The 27,110-nt window shown below is 35.7% G+C and overlaps 2 protein-coding genes across 3 annotated transcripts in view; one reads left to right on the forward strand and one right to left on the reverse strand.

Annotated features, from left to right (window-relative positions):
- c4 (complement component 4) overlaps nt 1-3,703 on the forward strand; it is a 72,192-nt gene extending 68,489 nt beyond the window's left edge. Inside the window, exons 40-41 of the mRNA XM_039670492.2 lie at nt 2,922-3,066; nt 3,157-3,703. Of these exons, the coding sequence (XP_039526426.2) occupies nt 2,922-3,066; nt 3,157-3,298 (287 nt within the window). The 3' untranslated portion in view covers nt 3,299-3,703. The remainder of the gene's footprint in view (nt 1-2,921; nt 3,067-3,156) is intronic.
- Nucleotides 3,068-26,083, reverse strand: trim3a (tripartite motif containing 3a). Of its 2 annotated transcripts, none has more exons than XM_039670494.2 (14): nt 25,805-26,083; nt 14,730-14,903; nt 12,522-12,762; nt 11,680-11,831; nt 11,367-11,547; nt 10,904-11,251; nt 9,281-9,671; nt 8,728-8,831; nt 7,679-7,846; nt 6,720-6,888; nt 6,580-6,639; nt 6,308-6,378; nt 5,930-6,070; nt 3,068-5,177 (listed from the first exon to the last, which is right to left on the reverse strand). In XM_039670494.2, exons 2-14 carry the CDS (start codon nt 14,873-14,875, stop codon nt 5,025-5,027), a joined length of 2,325 nt encoding a protein of 774 aa, XP_039526428.1. In that variant the 5' UTR covers nt 14,876-14,903; nt 25,805-26,083; the 3' UTR covers nt 3,068-5,024. The 2 variants fall into 2 exon arrangements, with proteins under 2 accessions (XP_039526428.1, XP_039526427.1); XM_039670493.2 differs by lacking the exon at nt 25,805-26,083 and adding an exon at nt 25,069-25,231.
- Nucleotides 26,084-27,110: the final 1,027 nt, after the last annotated feature.

Here is a 27,110-nt window from a genome sequence, read left to right on the forward strand (position 1 = left end):
CCACTTTTGAAAACGTGTAGATGTCACGGTTACACTTAAAACTTACCATCACGACCTATTGGTTTTCATTAAACCGAGAAAAATGGAATTTTCTTTTATTGACGATCACTGAGAAATGGTCTATTATTTAGAAAGCAAAAAAAAAAAAAAAAATTTTATTAATTTCAAGGTGAAAAGGATTCATTTGCCTGGATCCACGCCGAAGAAAACGTCTAAATGTCACATTTTTAATGAAGCAGCCTAAATAGTCCACTTTGGAAAATGTGTAGATGTCAGGTTTTCATTAAACCGAGAAAAATGGAATTTTGTTTTATTTACGATCACTGAGAAATGTTCTATTATTTAAAATGCAATATATATATATATATATATATATATATATATATATATATATATATATATATATATATATAGGCCTTATATTATTTTCAAGGTGAAAAGGATTCATTTGCCTGGATCCACGCCGAAGAAAACATCTAAATGTCACGTTTTTAATGAAGCAGCCTAATTAGTAAAATGTCTATTTTTCTGGCGTCCCCCCAGCTCCTCGTTTAAGCAAAAGGTACGCTAAAACAACATGTTACATCGACGTTAAACCACGTCAACCGTGTTAACCATAACCTTTTAAATACTCGACCTAGTTCTATTGCTTAGCAACGGGAAGAAACTTCTGTAACTTCAGTGCCCAACCCGTATCACGACAAGACATAGGCTAATCACGCTTGGTCCAATTTGGAAAACGCTAGATGTCACGGTTTAACTCAAACCCATAAATAGGGCTATATTGCCCTCTTGTGTCAAATTATATTTCTATATTTATTTTTCCAACAAATAAAACCAAACCCGCAATAAAAGCCCATCCAGTACACCCTTTAACTCTTATTTCAGGTTAGGAAATCATATCGCTAGCATCAACGTTTCTGTCTAACTTTAGCTATTGTAACCGATGTCACTTTTCATCTCGCGAGCTTATACTGCTTTTAATCGGCGTTTTTTTTAATAAAACATACACTGAAAATGGAGAATTAACATCGCAGTCATGTGATTTAGTCAGCTTTATTAACATTTTTATAATATATTATTATTTAACACAGATGTTATTTGCTAATTACATAAACTATAAGCTCAATTCATTAGTATAAATATATATTTAGTATATAAATATATATTTATAAATATATATTTAGTATAACATTTTTAAGTATATTTGTATGGTCCTCGAATGTGTTCAAATATTTCACCAGTATCAGCCTTTTCACAATTTGCTTGTCTGTGTTTGCCCAACTTGCATTATTAAGTAAGTCAGTAGGTGGCGACAAGTGACTGTCTTTTTGAGTGAACAATTTAACTTTAACTTAACAGATCAGTGCCAAAAAAATTGATTATCTAACCTTAGAAAGAAACAAGTTGCTGAAACCAATCTTTAATGCTAATAAATTGCTCATTTTCGTCTGGACACAAACAGATTGCACTGGTGTTTGATTGAAATTCATCTAGGCTATGCAAAATAATCCTTGAAAGATTTCTCATTAAGGCCATTCCTGTTAGGAATATGGATTGTGTATCGTCAACAATAAGCAGAAACATTCTGCATTTGCATCCAAGCGTGGATCATTCATTTCAACATTTATCCTCATTCTCATATTTAAGAATCTGTCATCTTTTATGCTACTGCCAGTGCCCACTGACATACTTTTAAAGCTATTGTTATACCATTTTTATGACCTTTAAACACCCTAAAATGCACACATGTAGGTCTGAGAAATCCAAATTTTCTCGGGGGGGGTATGCCCCGGAACCCCCCTAACTTCCTCAAGTTTCAATGTGTGTGACTGTGTGGTTATGTGGGCTGGTATGGTTACAGTGCCAGGGATGCCAGTCTGCCGCTGCATATAGGCCTGCAATATGCATTATTCTCTGTATCGAATCATGTTATCTTATTCCCCACCCCAGCCCCTGATGTTTCGGGTTCAGCCCCTGATGTTTTTGAAACCTAGAAACGCCCCTGGAAATAGAGGTCCACCTACTTTTCTTAGGGGGGGTTCATCAAGGTGGAGTAGCTATAGTTTAATTGTATTAACGACAATTTTGCACTTATTTTATCTACTCCAGTAAAAAAAAAAAAAAAAAAAATTCTGAAGGATGACCCACCCACATTTTTTTTTGCTTCCGACGCCCATGTATTGAGGTCTAGAGAAAAAAAGCCATTTTACCTGGCCCACTTTAGCTGGAATAAAGTCCTGCTCGGATGCATTACAGTGGCTGCTTTCTGTCTAAGCAAAAGAAAGATTAAAGTATAATTTCTGCAATAATGTGTTTAATTACCCACCAAATTGGTATCAAAATGGAAGATTATGCACTGGGGGAAATTTTTAGACCTTGCTTAATTTGAAATGTCCTAAATACATGGAAGTGCTAAAAAATATTAAATAAATGTCATTGAAAGGATAAAATTTTACTTTCTAACACATGTTGAGACATTGTTACAACATTATTTTTTTTATTTAAATGTTCAAATAATGTTTTGGCAGATAGAGAACCTTATAATTCTAAGCGAAAAGTGTTTTTTTTAGAATTAGATGGTTCTATCTGCATTTGACCCATTCCAAAAATCCCCATTTACAAATTTGAGAGGATTTTGATATTGTATGTTTAGAATACATTTAGGGTCCCTGTAATTTTTCATGTTTGAATGAAACTTGTTCCCCATATAAATTTTCCTATATGTAATGCAAAAACTTTGAAGCTCAATATCTCAAAACTGCTCAGAACCCAGATAGAACCTTATATTTCCAAGGGGACGATACTTCAAGTAATAGATTCTGCAAAGTTCATTATACCTAATTACATAGAAATTAGATTATTCCGAATGCATGTAAATTGTTACCGCAATAAATAATATAACACATCCTTTCTTAAAGGGAGGGACTCTGGTATCCAGAAAGGTGTCACGCGCCAGATGATACTGCGCTTATCTTGTGATAAAATGGAGCTGAAGAATGAAGCACAATATCTGTTAATGGGTCAGAACAACGAAATCTCAGTTCTGAATAACGATGGACAACAGTAAGCCTTGAAATCTGAAGTTTATTAAAAAAGACAAAATGCAAATTGTTTTTTGATTCATAAAACATTGTTCTTCTATTGTTTCTGAAGTTTCAGGTATATACTGAACAATGACATGTGGATCGAGAAGATACCAGAAGAAAAGCAATGCAAGGCAACCTCAAGTCGCTCTGCCTGTTCTGATCTTAATGAATTTATAAAGAACCACCCCATTAAACGCTGTGATATTTAGAAAACATTACGGAGATGGTAAAATAACCACTTAAAACATCATTATTTGGCTCTGTAATTCATGTGCTTTTATTTCTAGTGCTTATATGGACATATAAAGAGACTGTTACAGTTGTTTGATACATTGGAAAATAGAGTCAAGCATTTCAATTCAGTTTTCCGTGTTATTGGCAATACAGTAGATTCACGTCACTTTTCATTCTGATACATAGAGGGAAGTCAAAATGGAAGAAATTTACGATAATTCCAGATATTATCTCTTTGACACGACTTGACCTTTAGCTTTTCAGTATTACAACACCATAAAACAAGGGTCCTCTTTTTAGGGGTATTTTTAGAGATGCTACATTTCTGAGCACCAATGAGTGCATTATTGCAGTTTAAATAAATACTATGTTTAAAATCCTTCATGTGTCCTATTGTGGTTATACACTGTACAGTTTTATTATGGAATACTGTATTTAGTGGCCTAAACAACGCTGTCTTTTTATCGCTTGCACTCGTTCATGACCCTATAAAGTATAGATGATGTCCTGATTGTGAATGCATTGCTTTTGTGAACGTCGTGGTGTAACATCTGGGCCAAAATGATCAAACTGTCAATGCATTAAATGTTTTTTTTTTTTCTTTTACATTTTTCATTAATTTTCCTACATTCATAGAAAACAAGCAATAAAACGAAATAAAAAAACAGTAGTAAATGCTTCAGTAATACAGTAAACTACGGCAAGTACCCTGCAAATTGTTCTTCCATGAATTTGGCAACTTAAAATGCAGCAGTGTCTGTGTGATTTCATTTTTCTCTTATTGTTTTATGTTCATATTTCCATTGTCTTGATATGACAGATTCCCTTTAATGTGGTGCATGAGAAAAAAACTGTTGTACTTCACTAGACATTAGCTTTGTACTGTACAACTTGTGAAAACCACTGAAGGCAGCAGATAACTGCAGATAAACAAAACACTTCAACTTAGAAAAATAACTTGTACATTATACCATTGTGTACAAAATAAATAACCTTGCTTCATAACCTTTTTACGTGAATACAAAGCATGCAATATGTCAATTGTGCTGTTGTGGTCAGTGATATGTAGCAAGCCCAAGTCGCTTTTAAAATCAGAGGCACGATGAACCTACAAGCAGTTCTAGTAAAGCCAGTAAAGCACATTGACAGCTGGGTAACTTTAATATTGAGCTTTAGCGCACTAAGAGAGAGCGGATCTCAAAATAAGATATTACAGCAAATCAATGGCGATCAAATTTACACCATTTGATACAAATACGTACACATGTACATTTAGCCAATGCACAAAAGGCCAGTTTGATGTGAGATTTTGAGCTCCATCCGCAGGTCATTCTTAAGCTGTTGCATTAATGATTGGCCTAGAAAATATTTATTCCCTGCAATTCATGTTAAGGGTTTGTTGAGCAGCTTTAAGTTTTGCATGAAAGATTTTGTAAAAAGCACAAATATAGCTGCCCTCTCAGTCACTGTTACATACACAGCGCCTGTTATTACTTGCTAGGGTTCGATATGCAGTACATTCATTTAGGAAATGACTATTAACACAAATTGATCAAATAGGGATGCAACATTCATGAAGCCCTGGGTTTGTTCACATCAACATCAGTCAAATGGCTGGAAATGTATGTGCAGAGACTTGTGCAAAGGAAAACGTGAAATGCCAAAGAGCTTACAGTAGAACTCTTCCATCACGGCGAGTCGTTACTGCAGGTATCGGTATACTTTGAAGCAGTGGTTCCCAGAGTCTGCCACGGCCACGTGACCATCTGACGTGAGAGCCAGACCCTGCGGACCGTACAAAGGATCCGCCGTCGTGTTGATGTACGACAGGAAAGAGCCAGAACTGTCAAACACCTACATGACAAAAATATGTAGTTTGAATAGATTTTATAATAATAATTTTAACATTACATACACAAAATAAAATTATATAAAAAAAAAAATATATATATATATATATATATATATATATATGAAGAGTTCAGATGCAAAAGCCTCTAAATGCCATTTGAAATTTTCTTCTTTAATGATGATTTTTGTCAAACTTGTATATTTAAGTTCAGTAATTTCACTTAAATAACAATTAATAGGTAATTATCATTGCCATTTAAGTGAAATCACTGAACTTAAATATACAAGCTTGATAAAAATTATCATTCTAGAAGAAAATTTCAAATGGCACTTAGAGGCTTTTGCATCTGAACTCTTCATATATATATATATATATATATATATATATGGTACCATAATACATGCTGTAGAAGTATTGTTTATTGCTAGTTCATGTTAAATAATGTTAATTGTATTTTGGCTTAAAGTAATAGTAAATGCCTCAGAAAAGTCAAATTGTTTCTTTTTATAAAAAATTGTATTTAGTTACAACTTAGTTCTGAGGAAAGATCTATAATATTTTAGTTTGCAGATGCTTTTTGATATTTTATTTAATGCAATGAAATTCACAAATTTGAAATTCTGTCTAAAGTGTGCAAATACTTGGGTCATTATATAGAAAAGTCAATATAGAAAATGAATTGGCCCAAACTATAAAACTACTATAAATTATAGTAAATGTGAAGATAAAAATCAGAGTGTTCCACAGCCTATACCTGTATCCTACTGTTACCCCAGTCTGCCACAATAATATTCCCATTGCCATCAACAGCCACACCGGTGGGTGCGTTGAACTGGCCGTTCCCTTCTCCATGCGATCCAAATTTAAACAGGAACTCTCCATCAGCATTGTAAACCTGCAAGAAGCCGTAAATCAAACAATCCATGTTAAATCCAGAGGAAAGAAAGACCACAAAAAAGCGAAAAATGTTAAGAAATGTGTATTGAAACGAGCATCTGTGATTTGCAAAATTGAAATATCATTAATTAAAGGCAGAACATAATAACAGACAGCAGACCTGGTTAGATTTGGATAAATAAATGTTATGGCATGTGGAACAATTTACGCAATAAAAGGGAAGAGCTCAGCATACCTTAACAGAATGATTGTGAAAGTCTGTCACAACAATTTCATTCTTGTTGTTTATAGCCACAAAATGGGGACCTTATGGCCATAGAAGGAGAGAGAAAGAGAGAGAGACTTATTGTTACATTCAGAAGATGTTGTTTTGTTTCTAAGGAAGTGTGGCAGCATAGAGAACACGCACTTCTCTCAGCATTGCTCACTTCATGTGGATAATCAATTATTTTACAAAGCTTTCATTGTTTTCAGTTCATCTAAAAATTGAAAAAGTTGAATACGCACTGAAGGCAGGGCCAGATTTACTCTGCTTTGGCTCAGTTGGTGTATTCGGAGTACTTTTATCTGAAGAGAAACAGAAAGATTAAAACATGCTCAACACCAATGCAGTAGCACAAGAACCTTGTCAAAATAAGAGACATCACCTGCAAACTGCCTCTCTGATGTTCCTTTGGCACCAAATTTTGTCACCAGTTTGCCATTGGATTGGAAAATGAAGACACAGCAGGCCTTGTTGTCTGCTGTGATAATATGACCATTCTTATCCACAGCCACTCCTTTAGGACCCATCAGCCGACCTGCCCCGATTTTATTCTGCCAGAAAGCCAGAAAGTAAAACACATTAGCACTTGACTAGCTACTAATTAATCAAATTATTGTGGTAGATATTTATATAGTACCACAAGCAACATGAAATTGTTGAATAAAAATAAAAGAGTGAGTTAATAATAATGTTTAGGAACAGAGTTTAAAATAAGTTAACCACTCTAAGTTTGTCAGTCTTAGGAATCTCAAACAAATTTTGTCCAAGTTTTGGATACAGAGTGGGCAAAACAGTCTCTCTTTGACAACACTGTCTTCTCTAGCCCAGCTCAAGCCGCCTCGTCCCCTTTTTGCATATTATTAAAATGAGTAACATTGCGACTTCATAAGATCCAGGAAAAATCACATAGTAGTCCAAACGAGTCGTTCATTGTAGTTCTTGAAAAGTGAATTCTGTTCAATAAAATATCTCCTGGAGGGTAGCTTTGAGCTTTTTTCTCAAGTAGCAACTAACACCCTTTAATGAGGAGGGCATGTCTAGAATGTGTGTAAAATACATGTTTTTTTTTTTGGTAATGTAAGTTTTTAATGTTCAAAAACTATGATGAACAAATTTTTTTATTCTATTTTAATTTTAAATTATATGACATTTTAAATACCAAAAATGTATTTTCTATAATTTCTAGAATTATGTTTTATTTTATAATTTCAAAAAGTTATTAATGAATTACACTATTTTATTATAGTTTTAATGCATTTTATATTTAATTTATTTAATGATTTTTTATATTAATAATTTTTTAACAATTTAAACTGAAATCATAAAAGAAATGCAACTTACCTTAAACTTGCCATCTGGGGAGAAGATGTTGAGCCATCTGTTGTCATAGTCGGCCACAATAATGTCGCCATTCATGTCAACTGCAACACCAGTGGGGCGCTGGAGCTGGCCAGGGGAGCGACCTCTGACCCCGAACTTCAATTTGAATTGACCCTCATTGGAGAACACCTATACGATTACAGAATACACCAAAAGTGATTTCATATACACAGTCCACATTTATTAATACATTTACTAAATAAAGGATTAGTTTACTGTCAAATAAAAAAATCCTGATAATTTACTCACCCCCCCCCCCCCCCATGTCATCCAAAATGTCCATGTCTTTCTTTCTTCAGTCGAAAAGAAATTAAGATTTTTGAGGAAAACATACAATGGACTTCAATGGCAACCGACAGTTTGAAGGTCCAAATGTCAGTCTCAATGCAGCTTCAAAGGCTCGACACGATCCCAGCCGAGAAATAAGGGTCTTATCTAGAGGGTCATTTTCAAAAAAAAAATAAAAGTATTCTTTTTAAACCATAAATGCCTGCCTTGTACCATCTCTGAGATCCGCCTCGCATTACGTCATCACGTTGGAAATGTCACGCGTGACATCATTAAACATCCAGGATACGCACATGTAAGGACCATTTTAAACAATAAACTGACAAATCGTCAGTCATTCAACATACAATAACTTTGAACAGTCCTCCTACTCCAAACTTGTAAAGACTGGGTCGGTACTTCCGACTACGTCCGAGTGACCTAACCAACGTGATGACGAAATGCGAGGCGCATCTCAGAGAGAGTTGGGCATTTGTGGTTAAAAAGTATATTATTTTTATTATCGAGTCTAGTCTTTGAAGCTGCATTGAGACTGACATTTGAACCTTCAAACCGTTGGTTGCCAATGAACTCCATTATATGGAGAAAAATCCTGGAATGTCTTTTTCAATTTCTTTTTGACTGAATAAAGAAAGACATGGACATGGCATGGGGGTGAGTTTTTTTTTTTTTTGAAAGTGACCTACTCCTTTAAAGGTGGCCGACAGGCTGCTTAGTGTTACCTGTATGCACTGGTTGTTGCTGTCGGCCACTACGATTCGTCCGTTGCTGGTGGTAGAGATGCCCTGCAGGTTGGAGAACTCCCCCCGCTCTCGCCCCCGCGTCCCTGTCACATCAAATAAGAGCTGAGCTGACACATTCTGACGCAGCCCAACAATAAAGCACAATGCAGGAATGACCTTTTCATCTTTACAGATTAACTTTGTCCTTTACCATGTCCCTTTAGGTGCTCCGTAGATTTACAGTGCAAGTATTTTTCGTTTTGAAAAATATGTTTCATACCAATTTGCCAAGCAATTCCTGTGACATTGAAAATTCCATGACTTTTAAGATTATTTACATTTCCATGGCTGAAATCTCATTTAGTACAAAATAAATTTTTAAAATCCCAATTGGATATATATTTAGTTTTAACCTTCACATACCAAAATGTATTACAAACTGTACTTTTAAAGTATATTTACAATTTGAAATGTATCTTAAATATGTATTATTACATTTCAGAACACAATCTGTTGTAAAGATATAAAATATAACACCCTACTCTTAACTCACCCACTCTAAAGATGAGTTCATCCTCTATGGGATTCTCCTTCTTCTTCGTTGTGCTGTACATACTTGAAGGTCTGCGCACCGCCTTCTGGCGCACATGTCCTCCAGCCCCTCCACCTGCTCCGGGAGACTTGACGCGCCTCTTCACGTCGTCGGGCGACTGCGGGGCGTCGCAGGGTTTAATGGCTCGAAGGCGAAAGGGGCTGCCCCTCACAGGTTGCCCGTAGAGCAGGACGGAGAAGGAGAACTCGCCCTCTGAGCGGAGCGTGTAGCCGATCTCGTAGGTGCCATTCTTGTTGTCTGTTATGTCTGTTTGGGTGATGGTTGCATCTGGGCCGCAGATCTGAGCCCTCAGTGCAGCATTTCCAGTCTTTACTAGCTCACCGTCTTTGTCCTAGGGGAGGCAGTTGAAGACTTATGCTACAAAGTACGACCCGAAATCGACCTACAGCATTTATAAGGGCTTTCCCTCTGAAACAACATGTGGTTTGTGCTTTGTTCATTTTATTAGCTCAAACCTACAACAACAACATGCATTTTCTGTAAAGCTGCTATGCATTTAAATTTGAACTGAACTGATTTACTTTTGGCAGATATTGGAGATTCGACATTAATAATATAAAATATACATCATTCTTTTAATTACAAAAATAATTATAATTTATAAAGCAATTTACATAATTTAATTTGAATTTATTGTTAAATTATTATATAAAATATTACATTTAGATATTATGATTTATTTTCATAAATATCTTTTTAATATTATTTTTAATAGCATTTAAATAAACAATTTGTCAATAATAAATAAATAATTATTTATAAATAATTTATTATAAATATATATCTATATTATTTATTTATAAACATTTTTTAACAATAAATAAACATTCAAATGAAATCAATACAAAAAAGCAATAATTTATAATGATTACTTTATATTTTAATTTTTGTAATCTTGTTTGTAATTCCATCATATTCATTTTAAATGTATTATAATATAGTTTAATTCATTATTGATTATTTATGTATATATAAAGTAATTGAAATAATTTAATTTGAATTTATTGTTAAATTATTATATCAAATATTACATTTATATATTATGGTTTATTTTCATAAATATCTTTTTAATATTATTTTTAATAACATTTAAATAAACAATTTGTCAATAATAAATAAACAATTATTTATAATAAATTTAAAATAAATGATTTTTTACAATAAACAAACATTCAAATAAACTGATACAAAAAGCAATAATTTATAATGATTACTTTATATTTAAATTTTTTGTAATCTTGTTTGTAATTCCATCATTCATTTTAAATGTATTATAATATTGTTTAATTCATTATTGATTATTTATGTATCAGACAGAACTTTTATCACTGCAATCCTAATTAATCACATAAGTGTCTTATTCACAAATGAAATATATTAAAATGCTGACTGATTTATGAATCTATCACAATGTAATACAGACTTTGCTAAGAGCCTGTTTTCGAACAATGAAGCAGTGTACATTATATCGGACACAACAGCAGACCCGCTTGGTTTTTCAATAAAAGGTTAAGTTACAGAATGCTTATAACAGAACTCAAACACAAGATTGACACTACTAACCTTAGTGGTCACTGTAACAGTGGTGTTTTGCCCGACAACAGCATGCCTGAGACCCTCTCCAGTAGCCACGCTGGTGTGGCCCACAGCGCTGGTGGTGAGCAGCACTCCCAGGTTCTGTATGGAGCGACGCAGCCCCTCTGTCTCCACCTGACAGTCCAGGTGTCCGTTCTCATGGGGCTGCTCAGGGAAAGCGTGGCGAGCGAGAACGCCCATCCGCTCTCCCATCTGCTTCTGCACCAGGAGCACCTCGGTGGGGCTGCCGTGGTTCAGTGCCTGCTCTGTGAAGCTGCAACTGCTCTGGATGTTCTCCTTCCCTTGCAGTAATGCAGTGAGTTGGGTCTGCAGAACCTGCAGCAACAGTCCATAATTACAATTGATCATCCACATAATAGATTATGTGTTTAACATTATGTGAGGATGAGTAAATAATGGCAGAATAAAACATTTTGTGTGAACTTTTCACCTTCTGCTTGGTGCTGCAGATGTTCTCCAGATCAGTGATGAGGGAAGTCTTGCGCTGGGTCAGTGCTTTCTCTAGTTCCTCGAATGTATTGCTGATCTCGCTCACTGCCTCATTCTTCCTGTCTGTGAGCTGCCTGGAGATCTCATTTACCAGCTCTATAGCTACAGTCAGCTGAGGAAGCCTGCAGATGCAGAATGAGGACAATGTTCAGCCAAACTTTCCATAAGGAGGTCATAGTGCGTAAAGAAAGGGTTAAAATGAGCTGCTGGCTCAGATTAACAGCGAGCTTAATATTATTTCTGGCAGCGTGAACCTGTTGCGAATTGCATCCAGCTGGTTCTTCAGTGCTCCTTTGTGCTGCTCCAGAACATCCCGCAGTGGAACGGTCACATGTTCTCTGTGCTCTCCCTCTGTGCACTCCAAACACATGGCCGTTTCACAAGACTCGCAGTAAAACTCCATGACCTGCAGAGGGCGGCAAAAACTCATTGAAATGCTGAACACTGATGGGAAGAGACTGAAAAAAAAAATATACAGTATATAAATATTAGCTGAAATAAAAAAATATATAAATATCAGACTATAAAGCTTACATTTAAAAAAACTTTAAATATATATATATATATATATATATATATATATATATATATATATATATATATATATATATATATATTGGATTGACACCTATCTGAATTAATAGGTTTTAGTTGAAGTACTAAAATGACTTGAACTAAAATAAAATGTAATTACACCTAAATAAAAACAATAAAAATGACAAAAGCACATATAAGAAAATTATTCAATTTGAACTAAAATCAAAAAGAAAACTGAAAATATGCACATAGATAAAAAGAAAGAACTTACATAAATAAATAAAATGTATTTATTGTTGGTATAATAATTAAATGAAATAATTTAATAAGGTCAAATAAAGCTATAATAATAAATTCAAATTATTAATAAATTCTATAACTATAGATAAATAATACAAAAATAGTACTTCTGGTACTCCTAAGAATTAGGTTGATGCAATAATATGGACATAACTGCAAATTATAATAATTACAACTTAAAGGCTACAAATGTCCCAATACTTGTACCATCTAAATGCGCATTTATTTCACAGTAGGAGGCCACTGCACTACTCCTTACCTTGCCCTCGTGGTTGGGGCAGGACAGGGGTGGGGCATATGTAGCAGCACCGGCTGAGTCCAGCCCACTGGAGGCCTCGGGACGGGTGCAGTCCTGCTCCCTCTGCAACACCTCCATCAGATTAGTTATGAAGAAATTGTTCTGCAGTGCTGCAACACCTTTTTCTGGCAGGATGGAGGTCTGTCTGCACACTGGGCAGGACAGGGTCAAGGACTGAGGGGGGATGTAGTTCTGGAGGCATCTGTGACGAAAACACAGTGCAAGACATAAAAGCAAGCTGTAAAGATTTCCCTCCACGTCACGTGGATTGTAGAAGAAGATACAACCCAAGACGTGATTAATAGTGCTCTGTTTTTTTCAGTCTCAATAAATCTCAGTAGTAAATATTTGTAAAGGATGAGAGAAAATAAAAGTAGTTAAGGAGGACATATGATCTTGTTTATAAAATCCGAGGCTCACATTCCAGGTCAGTGACGGCAGAGGGAATATGGTCATCTCAGTCTTTGCTTTACAGGGCGGTTTCTAAACATGATGTCATACGACAGTCATTCTAAACCAAAATCCAGTATCTGGGACATTGCTTTCTTAAAAGTCTGGAAGCCCATTAAGTCAAACTGTACATGTTCACACTCACAGGCACTGTGGATCTGAGTTGGGTATTTCAATTCAAAGCTAGGCGACAGACCTGCACAGAATAGTGTGCGGTGGTTTACAACAGAGTGGCGAGAGTGTTGAAATCTTGGAAAATCTTAAACTTTATGCAAATGAGTGGTGAAAAACAATGGGCGGCAGCCAATCACTGTGAGGTGAAGGCAGTGCATGTCTGTTACAACCATTTACATTTTGCCTAAATTAGATTGTTAAATAATTTACAATATTAAATTCAATAATAAACGTAATTTTAAATGCAGTTTGCAAGCTTTCAAAGTTGCTATATACTGCGGCAGGATTAACAAAAGTATATTAAATTGACGTTGAATGTGTACTTTGGCAATTCACAAATAAAGTTTGTTTAATATTTTAGTACTACTTTTAAATTTAATAAATATTACTTTGTAAAATTTCCAATGTGGCTAGACTGTTGTGGGATTTAAAAAAATATTATGACATTTATATGTGTACTTGGACAATCTAGAAATAATAATTTTAAAAAGTTATTATTATTATTTGAAGCTGCAGTCCGTAACTTTTGGTGCTCTAGCGGTTAAAAAACCGAAAGCTACTAAAAGCCGGAGATACTTCTCTCTGTTTATATCTATACTCCGCAGTGGTACGGCCCGAACCAGTCTAAAATAGTATGAATATAAACACGCATTATAGGTGTACCGTAGTGATTCAGGATAAGGCAAAAACACGGTTTGCAAAATGGATTCATAATTTTTACTATGTAAATTTTGAACACACACAAAAAAGATTGAATATATAATATGTTTTAGTAAAATGATTGTAAATATTGTTTCAGTGTTTTTTTATGTGTACTAAATTGATACTCTGGCAATTCAGAAATCAAGTTTGTTTTTAAATGTAATCTCATTTTATTCAAATGTAATAAATATGATATTATTTTATAAAATGTTCAGCGTGGCCAGTATTAAATTGACATTGTATGTTTCCTCCATCAATTGGGAAATTATGTTTATTTTATTTTTTAATGTATTTAAGAAAAATTCTTGTATAATTTAGTAAATATAGCTACAGAACTAAAAAACTTAAACTTAAAGACTTAAAAACGGCATCTAGATGGAGCCTCATTCAACAGAACTATCCAAACGATCCGATTCACTACAATAAACCAAATTCCTAAACGTTTCATAAGAGAGAGAGAGTGGACAGCAAGCATGTTTCATTATTACCTCAGTTTGCTCAGCTATAATACAAAATTACAACAACAAAAAATTAAGACATACAATGCAATTTTCTGGAGAATTTATTTGTCATGCTATTAAAAAATGCAGTTATTTTAGTGTGTTTTTTTGTTTTGTTTTATAGTAGTTACTACCCAACACTGGATCATCTTGAAGACAACTAGATTGCTGTGATTTTACAGACACACCCCCAAACCCACAGACCTCCAGTGTTTTGGGCGGTATTGAGCGCATTTCTTCCACACAAGCGAACACAGACAGTCTTGGTCATTTTCTGACAGTCGCATTCAGGCTATTCGATCATTCATCCACGAGGCACTTTTATTGTGATGTGTCAGTTTACCTCTCGCAGAAGGTGTGCAGGCAGGGCAGGACTTTGGGGTTGTGGTAGTGCTCCAGACAGATGCTGCACACCAGGAACTGCTTGTCTATTTGACGCACCACCGGGCTGGTGCTGCCGCTTTCCCGCTTAGCCATCGTGAGAGGCATTCAAATGAAGAGACAGAGGCTTCTCAGACTATAAGAGAGAGAGAGAGAAAGAGAACGTTAATCTTTGAATACAGCTGTAGATATGCATATTTCATCCCTACAATCCCATGTTTATGCAAAGATCTTGCATAATTTCAAACTGTCGTTCCATGCAAAATCACACAAAGGTTTTTATGCATGACAAGGTTTTAAGAATAAAATCACACCTAAATACAATGAAATAATATTTCCACACTTCTGCAAAAGAACAAAAAAATGTATTTAATTGATTAAAAATGTTGCACAGTACTAACACATGCAACACATTCTAGTAATATTTACACTGATTTTGGATCTCATGTTTTTTTCTAAAATATGCCCGCCAGTATTTAAAATGTAGCGCATGAGTGCATACTACATAAAAATTCACACTTTTGCGTCACCATATGCACGCGGATTCCACCCATAACGCTCGTCTAAACACAGAAAAAAAAATGTGATAACGCAACGCCACTTTTGCGTTTTCTCTTCAGATCATTTTTCATGTAAACATAGCCTTAGTGTAATCCGCCTCTAACACACACAAGCTCTTGAAACCCCGCCCTCTGCAGCAGCTCATTTGCATTTAAAGGGCCAGGCACAAAACGGTGCGTTTTTGCAAACCCTCAAAAAGTGACCACTTTAAAATGCTATATAAAAATATCTGTGGGGTATTTTGTGCTAAAACTTCAGACACACACTCTGGGAACATCAGAGATTTATTTTACATCTTGTGAAAATGGCATTTTACCAACCCTTTAATAAAAAATAAAAGTGTCCTTAGGAATGAACAGATTGATGCGTCTAATCATGCTCCATCAGCTATATCCATGACACACATCCATGTGAACATCTGTCTTCTCAGATAGAAAACAGATTAACCCTGTTCTCTCCATCAACTACAACATGTTCTTGTTTAGAATAAATGAATGTGAACAACAGAGCAGCAGTTTATCATCCACAAACAAATGTGAAATCCCATGATACCCAAAACATAACAGTCTTTCTGTTATTGAGTCATAGTCTGTCTGTCTGTCTGTGTTTTTGTAAGCAAACGGTATTGTTTGTTGTTCCAGCATCCATGTGCTTCCTCGTCTGTTGTGATTTTCCACCTCTGACCCATGCCTGATTCCCTGTTGTTGGTTTTAGGATTAGAGTGCCTCGTTTTTACTCATGTCAAATCAAATGAGGCCTGTACTCTGTAGCTAACATTAGTGCAGTGTGATGAGTGAACACACCAGCAGCTGTGAGAAGACAGGAAAACTGCAGACTCATCCATCACATCCTGGGATTAGAAACTTCCCAATTCGATCATGACTAACCTGTAACGTCAAAACGTTCTGTGCTTCTTGTGTAATCTTTCATTTCCAGCTTGTGGAAAAGCAGCAGACTGTGGTTGCCCAGAGCTGAGGCAATATTCTCTTCTTTTTATGCTCCCTAAAGTGATTTTTTTAGACTTTAATATAAAACACGCGCGCGCACACACACACACATTTGAAATAATATCTATCTGAGCACCGCACCTTTCATTTCCGTCTCATCGCAGGAGGAAGGAAAAAAAAGGAAGTCTCTAAAAGGCACTTCCTAAAAATCCTCCCAGTTCCTTCCTCCGTTCACACACACAGGGAGAGGGAGAGGGAGAGAGAGGGAGAGAGAGAGAGAGAGAGAGAGAGAGAGAGATAGAGAGAGAGAGAGAGAGAGAGAGAGAGAGAGAGAGAGAGAGAGAGAGAGAGAGAGAGAGAGAGAGAGAGAGAGAGAGAGAGAAATCTCAATCATTCAATCATCATTTGATAAATTATGGGGCCATTCACAAATAACACATTTGAAAAAATATTATCTCTTAAATCTCAAAAGCTGTAAATAATACAGGGTGCACCCTGCCAGTTGGAGCATACTACATTATTAGGGGATACATTTACAAATAATTTATATAATAAAGTTCTAATATAATGTATAATAAATATAATGGCTGTCATAAACATAAACATGTTTTCACGATGGATTTATTAAATAATACATTTAATATTGGAGAATAGTTTGAGTAAAAATATAATGAATATGCAATGTAGTGTAGTATACATTGCAATGAATATGCAATGCCCCTCTCAGTTCATTTTTCAATAGCTGTCGAGCTATCATCACTCAATGGCTTTGATGTATTTTTTGCAAGCTGTTTTATTGATTAAAATCAAGAAATTGCTTATTTTTTTATCCAACCCTATGATAGACAGTTTGCAAATACTGTGTGTATATATATATATATATATATATATATATATAATTTAATCATAGCAAATATGATGCACAAAAATAGCTGAAATAACATGTGCAACTGCTTAGTAAATCCCCCCCACCCTTAATTCCCATGTATACACACACAAAACACTAAAAAGATTATCCATGGTCATGAAAAACACACCAGACAGAGCTGTGGATTTTCTCAAGCAGACCTCATTGTTTGGTTTCCTGCACGCTCAAGCCCAGTAACCAAGAAACCCCAGCGCGGCCCCCCCTCGGTGTCCCACCCCACCCCCTTCATCATAAGCCCTGAATGAGAGCAGCTGAACGCTGACATCACAGCTGCCCATCCCTCCTTCTTTGACCACTTCTTGCTGTCTCTCCCTCTCTTTTCATGCTTTCGAGATTATTATGCTAACTCTAAAGACCAGTAGAAATTTTAAAAGCCTTTAGCTGTAGTATTTCAGAGTCTGTGTCAGGCATTACAGTCAATTTCCTGTGGACAGACTAGAGAAAAAGTGAAATTATTAAACTGTAAACATGTTACTTTTTGTACCTTATGGTCACTGTCTGATATATTAGCCTTGTGAAAGTTAGTCCCAGTCTCACCATGTTTCAACATGAGGATGGGTAGATGATGACAACATTTGTCTTAACTAGCATTTACTGGAGATAAGAGCTGAGCAAAGTCAGTCAATTCATCAGAAGTCCAAACTACTGATTGTGCAAAATGCAATATTAAAGGCACACTATGTAACTTTTGGCCCTAGCAGTTAAAACAAAACTGCATGCATTTTGCGGAAGAACAATGTTTTAGTTGTGCTAACTTATATATATACGTATGTATATATATTTTTATAACTAGGCTAACTCTCTATTATGTGATTTAATGTTTGTTGCTGTACTGGATTGATTGATCATCACTGTCTTTTTCATCTACGCATTTTGAGCTATCCGCGTGTATATGTCCGAGTGAAACGAAGCAAAATGTAGATCTACATCTGGGGAGCGATATTTTTTTCCTAGGATGGTAGGGGAAGACTCATAAATGCTATTAACTCCAGTGACAGGGACGGGGTTGGGGTAGGTCATATATTTATACAGTTAAGTAACGTTAAGTCAACAGCGTTCATAAACACACTGAAAAGCGATTATGCATGTTGATAGCATGCCAAAAATGGAAATCCGAATTGGCGTGTCATACATACGCCATTCGTGAGATCAGTCTGGGAAAACAGTGATGGGTGATTGTTGGGCCTCTTAATCTTTACACTGAGGAGAAAATCCAATGCAACTTTGAGGCTAAACAAGCTAAACATGCTGATCATTTATATACAACACTGGACATCAACCACACGGCATACGCTGATAACTTTTCATAAACTATCTACTTTCTAAATTCTATGTATAACAGTTCTTTCTAATAACTTGTTGGACAGATCGTAAACTAATGAACACAGAGAATGCAAACACTGTTTGTTTGCTCAGGCTCTGGCGTTCTCAGCGGCGTCAAAATAAAAGTCACAACAAAGAGCGCGGCTTAAGTTCCTACTGGCGGTGCGAATGCAACCAGAAAACGTTCCTGGGGGAACCATTAGTTGTCGGGAAACCACTCCGGTGGTTATTTCCTAGAACTATCCGGTACGAAAGCCCCTATAGATAATGCTTTGCAATGAACTCTGTTAGAGAGATACATATGGCAATCTATGTGTTCACTAAACTATATCTTACTCACCTGTTGAGTAATAAAAACCGCCTTCTATGTATCACTATTACAACATTTCAAATCCCTCAGTTCTCCAAAAGCCAAGCCAATGGAAGAAGGATTGATGATGAATTGACTCACTAAAATTTATATCAAAACATAAGTTACACAGTATTATAAGTGCAGAAGTTAACAATGTTGCTATAAACTTATGTCAATAAGCCATATTATGCAAAACTCTTGTCTAATCCTTCTCACACTGTGTTAATAGCTTAATGACCCCCTGCAGCCAAAATCACCATCAACAGTCTGGATCAGATACTCTGAAAACACTGTGTGTATATTCACACCCGCACAAATCCAGAGTTTAACTTCCACAATAAATTTGATATTATTAATATTAATCCCTAGCTCATTTAGCCAAGTTGACCCAGCTAGGCAATGAATTAATTTCTGTTTCACGTGGCTGCTAGTTTTTTCTTATCCTAAATGTGTAAGTTTTCATAAGTTTTAATGAAACATTTCAATTATATTCGGTTGAAGTGAACAAAATGACTTGAAAAAAAGATTTGTTCATTTTGCTGAAAAAGATCAGCCCATCACTATTTCACACAGAGTGGCAAAACTGTGATAAAAAACCTTTAAATTTCTTTCAAAAGAAAATCTTACTGACCCCAAACCTTTGAACGGTAGTGTACTGAATAAAAACTATATCCTGACTTTACAGTGGCAGCCAGAGAGAGTTCATATAGAACACAGTAAACTAAACCTTTACCTCAAACTACACAAATATGTCTTTAGATGTCCCAGATACCTGCAGAATAATGAGGACCAAGACAACAAATATTACAGCAAGTACATCTCTAGAGTACCTTCAGCAGACAGTTCTGACCCCATCATACAGTGATTTATAATTTCCTGCTGAATGAATCTCATAGTGTGCATTCTGTGCAAGCATAAATATTCAACAGCAGCTATAGTCATTGCGAAATATCATTTCAAAGAGGCTATGTGCCTTAAAAATAAAATAATATATATATATAGGTTTTGTACAATCACCACATGCAGGTATTTATTTAATAATAAAAATCATTTCTATAACAGAATAAAGGTGGATATATGCCTAAACTGAATATCATGGTTGTATTAAGCATTAGGTTTTAGGAGCTTTTAATATTTCTTTCTAAATGCCCAATTATAAGATCTTTTCTCAGCGGGGATGGCGTTTAATCGGATTGTAATGCTGACTTACATTCCACAAAAAAAAAAAAAATAATAAAATAAAATCTGCCTGGGACAGAGACTGCCACCTACAGTAAATAATAGAGTGTCCATTTAGGACAAGCCAAATAGATAGTCCAATGCATTATTTCCATAAATTTCACTTTCTTGCAATTAGTCAACATTAGCGAAGCCGCTCAGCAAGCCAACGACTCTTTCCATTACGGTCTAATTGAAGGATATTGCACGCAGCAGGCAATAAGCAATTTACCGCAAGACTGCAAAATACAATTACAAAAGACCCTCGACACCAGGTCGTAAGAGTGTGCTTTCAGGACAGATATCCACGTGTTCAGAGTTTTAAGAAACCTATGACATCTAAAGACCCAAAAGGAAGCAGTTACATTGATTTATTCCATATAACTGGGTTGATTTTGCATGCTGAGAGTTGCATAAGCGCCATTTAGTGTTGTGTCTGGGGGATGCCATGAGTCACAGAGCAATAACAGAAGTGATGCATCCATGTTTCTTTATTCTTATATGTCTGGTTTGAACTGCAAACATGGGCCGGATAGTTACTTCCGGACACTGTTTACATCCATGAATAATGAACAAATTCAAACATCTTTTAACATGCTTGCAGACGCTGACTATGGATTTGTATTGCATGATATTTCACAGTTGGACTATGAGCAATGATCTTGCATAGTTTTATTGTTCTCTCTGTATAAATCTGTAAGATCAAAGTTCAATAGTTTTGAGTGTGTAATTCCACTGCTTAAAGGGATAGCTGAACAATTGAAAAGATTGTATGTCCTTACGGAGAATGTTTAAAGAATCTTTTCACAGTTTTCTTCCATACACAACAGTTCACAGTGCCCAAGTCTGTTAAGCTTAAAAAAAGGGCAAAAGGGCACCACATAAAAGTGGTCCATGTGACTCATGTACTGCATGTCAAGTCTTCTATATAAAGCCATATGATAACTCAAGAACTGCATCATTGAGTTGAACACAAGAATTGCATAATTTCCATTTGAAAATAAATCATTCTGATTGTTGATCCAGTTCACATATTGGGCCGGAAAAAAAAGAGTTTTTTTGCATAGATGCACAGATCACTGAAAATATTGCCACCAAATGGTGTTTACAATCTATTTAAGCTTCTTCTTAAAAAAAAAAACCCATCCCAGTCTGATTCATCAATGAATCATTCAGGCTTATTGATTTGTGACCTAAATCAACAGTTCAATAAAAAGAACCAATTCAAATAAATGAATCATTCATAAATCTGACTAATCCAGTTTGAGTTCAACTCATTGAGACGGGGGGTTGAAAGACAGCCAATATGATCTGTCGTGTATTACAAAAAGCTGTGTGAAGAATCTTCAAAACTATATTCTTGTCATGACATGTGACATGAATAAAATAGTGACTAAACTAAGAGTATTAACTTGTCACATTAATCAAGAAAGAAAGCTGGTGTGAAAGCAAATTCCTTCAAATGCAAGAGTGTAAGAGGTAACACAATCCATTACTAATCAGTGTCATATAAACACTGAGTGGCTTTTCCAGACAATGATGATGTGTCAGCGCATCATACAGCTCTTTTGGTTTCAACATCAGCTGAACTAACAATCATGGACCAGAGGAGCTTGATATCATCAACTATGATCCATACACACACAACCAAGAGTGGATCTCATCACAAACGAGACACTTCATGAATGTCTTATCACAGCTGATCCTGAATAACCAAACAGTGCTGTTATGAGGCATGAGGACATGGCTATCCTGCTGCTGTCCATTGAAAAATGAATGGCTCCTGAGTCTGACTGTTCAGCCTAATGAAAGCCTTGTCTGCTGTGCCACACAGCTCTCCATGTGTCTAAATGGATGAATCTGCCCATTACTTCCTATCAGATACTCCATATCATTTACCCTAGGATCATTCAATGCCACATTGACTCATTAGCACACTGTAGCAGACAGAAGGATGAAAACGAAGCCATTTGTCTTTATGACATAAGATGCTGAGGAAAAGGCAAATTGCTGCAAACCAAGTTAAGCCACATTTTCCAAATCCCTGATATTTTTCCATTTATTTATTAATTTATTATTAACTTTATTTATTTACTTATTTTCCATTAAATATGACATTGTGTGATAGAATAATACAGTAATACTGACGTTTACACTTTTCAACTAAATTAGTTATTTGTAATAGGATGCATGATGCATTACATATGATATAATTTTAATTAATTTAATTTTTACTGATATTTACATTTTCAACTATTTTTTTGTGAGTAAAAGAATAGAATGTATTATTTGAATAAATTACTTTGTAAACATAACAGAATCACATGTAAACAAAAGGTCAAAATAAATTTGCAACTATTCAGATCACAAATTAAATATAAATATTAAAGTCATGCATACTGAAACTATATTCGATTTTTTTTTTTTTACATAGGCTATATTTTGTTGTCCAATGATTATTTAGTTCTTATTCAGACCAAAAATAGAAATGAAACTAAGGAAAAATCAGTCAGATCAGACGAATACAAACTATTTTATTTTTTTGCCTGCAAAAAGTCATTAAATGTCTGTTTACCGGTACTTTGTATGGTGAGATGAAGGGACAGAAACAACGAAAGAGAAAAGAACGAAGAAGAGAGACAGATCCAATAAAATCAATCTCACGCTACCTAGACAAATCTAGTCAGCATGATTGGATTCATTGCGATGCATGAGTGCACATGTGTATCTGTCTGTGTAACAAGTTAAATTCTAGTGCACGCACACACACACACACACACACACAAACTGCACATTTCTGCAAGGTCAAAATATTCCAGACCAGCGGGGTCCGCCCAGCCCCTTGTCAACTCGATGGCAGAATGCGGAGTAAACTGTCACTCACACACAAAGAGTCTAGCACATTGATTCACCTGGAACGGGCAGCTGTCTGTCTGTAAGCTTTGCTTAACATCAACCTGACAGCATCTGTCCAGCAAAAGCAAGGCCAACAACACCAGCCTTTACCAAACCCTGTACAGACACTAAACATGACATGACAAGCTTCTCCACAGCTATGCTTCTCGTCGGATAAACAGCGATGGTGCATTTTATTTCGTTGCAATTATAACCATCAACGGCAGTACACGTGTAGCATCTCACTATCCAACTGGCTCAGGATTCGCCAGCATTTATAAAGCAAACAACAAAAGGTCACTGGATAACATCCTACTCAAAAAGCAGATTCTCGTGATGGTACTGCAGGAAATCATTTCTACATGTCAGTGAAAATGCAGATAGATCTGCATTATCTGTAGCTGGGTATAAAATGCTGATGTAAAGACTACACTTTCATCCTTCTTCTTAAACTGATAAAGACAGGAACAGCTGAACATTAACTGTGCCAAAGCAGGCAACAGCTGTTATATTGAGCAGACGGACTGGTAAAACTTTCTCATGAATGTTTCTACTTAATTTACCAGAATCACACTTTATATACAGTAGTTGTTTCTGGTTGTAAAAGACGGTATAACTTGTGCAATGTCAGGGACTCTCCATGTAGTTTAACATTAAACTTGTAGGTCCTTGGAAACAGGAATCACACTTGTTTAAGGTATCTGAAATGTGTGAATCATGCAGGAATTAAAGTGTTTCAATTTGCCATTTCCTCTCATAATTGTGTATATCATTGAGGCATATCCACTTATATGTATAGTGAACAACAAGTCTTTCAATATTTGGACTACAAATGTGATTGACGAGAAAGCATTAAATATCATTTTGATTGCTGCATGCATTAACAGAACATGACAACCTGTGCAACATTATTATACCGCCTTTTGTCACCAACAAACCTGTCCATTTTAAAACAATGTCTTGAACTGCTTTCAGACCAAACGAAATATATTAAAATGTCTTTAATATTAATAAACTGTAAATTAACTGATGCATGGAACACTAAAAGGGCTTACATTTTCCCACTTCTCTAGTGAAATTCATCATGCATGAGCAATTAAGAAAATTGCAACAAAAAAAACAACAACAATACAATACATAAAACTTAAGCCTTTAAGACAGACTATTGAGGGAACACAAATGCTGCAGAGGCAAGGGCCATTTACGTGTACAGTAAGACTTCACCTGATTTATCAGTAAACTGTACTTAAGACTAGAAATACGTTACACCAATTGGAAAAATTATGCTCATGCGTGATATGCGGTAACATTCAACTTTGTCATAATGCACTTGTTTCAACAATATTATTATTATTATTATGACTACGAATAAAATAAGCAAAATGCATCATGTGTTTTTATTGTTGTCCAGTGATTATTTCTATTAATAATCATTATAATAACAATAATAATAATTAAAAACAAGTTTCAGATTTACAATTGTTATGGGGCACTTAAAACATTCAAATAATCTGAATAAACCATAGAAAAAACTATATTGTCAATCTCTACTAAAGACATGCAGTGTGATTCATTAAGCATCACACAAGTCATATACAGCACCTAATTTGGATGATTCATCAGAAGAAGGCCTTTATAAACTTTACAAAAGATGTAACTTTGGCGACTTTTTGAGAGAGAAGATGTCTACAGGAGTGATCACAGCCTAAGGACACTAAAGGTGCTAATAATATGTGATGAGATGACATTCAATCTACATGCACAAAACAATGGAATATGAAAACAATCAATGTTACTGTACAACTCGTTGACCTAAAGCACAGCCCCATGACATAAAGGGGAATCTACATCCTGCAGATATTTTAAGACTTCCTCACAATCCTCGGAGATGGTGGACGTTGAAACACTTAACATTTACAAAAAACGGACTGATTTCAGCAGTCACGCCAAAGAGATGCGTGTCTCCACTCCAGAACATAATCAATGAATTATTCAGCATGTATCAACGCATTCACCGCAATGACAAAACGAGTCTAATTTGGGAAGAGGCGACGGTAACAAAAACTAGCACACTCACGTGAAATTTGGACCGGGTTTAGAGAGGAGTCAGCATGAATAACGGGAGAAAGCGTTTTTCATTGTCAATGTCCGATAAATAATCCGTTTTTAACGATTTTTATGAAAAACTGCAGTCCTTTTCTCCAAATGGGAGTCGGTAAGGAGGGGACAGTGAACAGAGATTGTGGGCGTGTGCGAATGCAAAAGATGTTCGCTTATTGGCTAACATTGGAATGGGAGGAGCTATAATAGCCAATAAGAGTTAGTATTCTGGAATATGTAATTATTTAAAATGCATACATGTGAAAAGGGGTGATTCACTGGTGGTGGTGGTGGTGGTGGGGCTTTTTAGTTCAACCCAGTGACTCGAATCTTTTGAATACGTTGTCTGAAAAAGATTTGTTTAGGTTCAAGACATTAACTGATTTGAACCACGTTAACGTTATGCCCGTATGTGTCGGTGTCTGTTTTTATTATCATTGAAAAACAAACGAATAAAATCAAATGTGAGCGTCTAATCTGCAGGGTGTCCAAAATCCAGAGACTTTAGCATTCGTTTCCCCACAAATGTCAAAGTAGGCTAGATCATTTTTCAGTCCTGTAACTGCTTCACTTTTATCAAGCTATATAAAGACAACAATGCATTTTACCCCTGCTTATATATATGTATACGTAACGTTATAGCCTACAATAATGAATGGAAGTCATATTACAACTAATTAACTCCAAAGGGGAGGAAATATCTTGGCACACACCCGTCATAGAAGACATCTTTAAAAGGGAAAACATCTGGTGCTCATTTTTCCTTCGGTCCAGTTCTGCAGAAGAGTGCTTTATTAAAAGGTGCAATAATTCAGTTAATCCATGACCTTAGGTGATACGAGTGAAAGTACGGCAGTAGGGTGGGGATACGAGGCTACACACAGTGCAAGGGTTGGGCTTTGTTTACAGTGGGGTGGGGGTGGTAAGACCGTGTTCTTGGGCTTTCATTATGAAGGTGCTGGTTGTTGCTATGGAGACTGCATCCAGCCTAAGACAGCCAGATGGCAGAAGCAGACTGTCTCCCGTGCCACGTCAGCAAACGCAACATTAAGACATAGACTGAACATTACACATTTGCCTATCACGTGCATCATATTGTGTGCTCTGCCAAAAATAAATAAATAAATAAATAAATAAATTGTATCATTTTTATATAATTTAAAGTGAGACGAAAATGTGCATTCTTGATTTTATATTGTACTTCCAACCAATCTATTACATAATGATTGATTATAATTCTGTTTCATATAATAATAATTTAGTACATGTGTTTGTCTGTTTCTTTGCTGAAATAGACCTATAATTTATGTCATTACATTTATAAACTGTTTATTATAATATATTTAAAGAAATTAAATGCAACCCTAAACAATTCATGGTAAGTGTTTGAAATAAACAGCATGTAAACATGCACTGTAAACAGCATGAAATCACACTTATTAGCCACAAAACCTGTCCAACACAATCTAATAATCCATGTTTAGGCTGAACTGGACTATAACCATACAGCATGTTGTGAAATTCAATCTGTACTTGACCCTTATTCTCAGTTCTGTGAGACTAATGAGGATGATTCACTCACACAATCACACAATCACCCAAACACTTCCCCTCCCCCAAATCTCCACCCGACAGGGTCTCAGGCTATCTAGAAAGCAATAAAGAGGACCTATCGGAAGACCATGACGTTATCTATTCACCCTAACTAAGCCTTCAATGTCTTTATCAAGGATAAGCCCCTTTAGCTTTTCTTGTTCCTCTTTACTCCAGAAGCTCAGTGGACAAAAACATGAAATACCATGTATGACTGCATATAGTAGCACAGGAGATGTTGTTGAGGTCAAGCGTAACTACTACGTAACACAAAACATGATAAATATATCTTGCCTGAAAACAGGACAAACAGCATCATATAAAAATGCACTCAAGCATCTTAGTGTGTGAGCAACTCCTAACTGGAACATGGTCTCCAAAGTTGCAATTTGCAATCGCATATTGAGAATCAAATGCAGAGGTTTT

Source organism: Pimephales promelas, chromosome 16 (assembly GCF_988280905.1).
Source record: "Pimephales promelas chromosome 16, fPimPro1.hap1.1, whole genome shotgun sequence".
Classification (NCBI taxonomy): domain Eukaryota; kingdom Metazoa; phylum Chordata; class Actinopteri; order Cypriniformes; family Leuciscidae; genus Pimephales; species Pimephales promelas.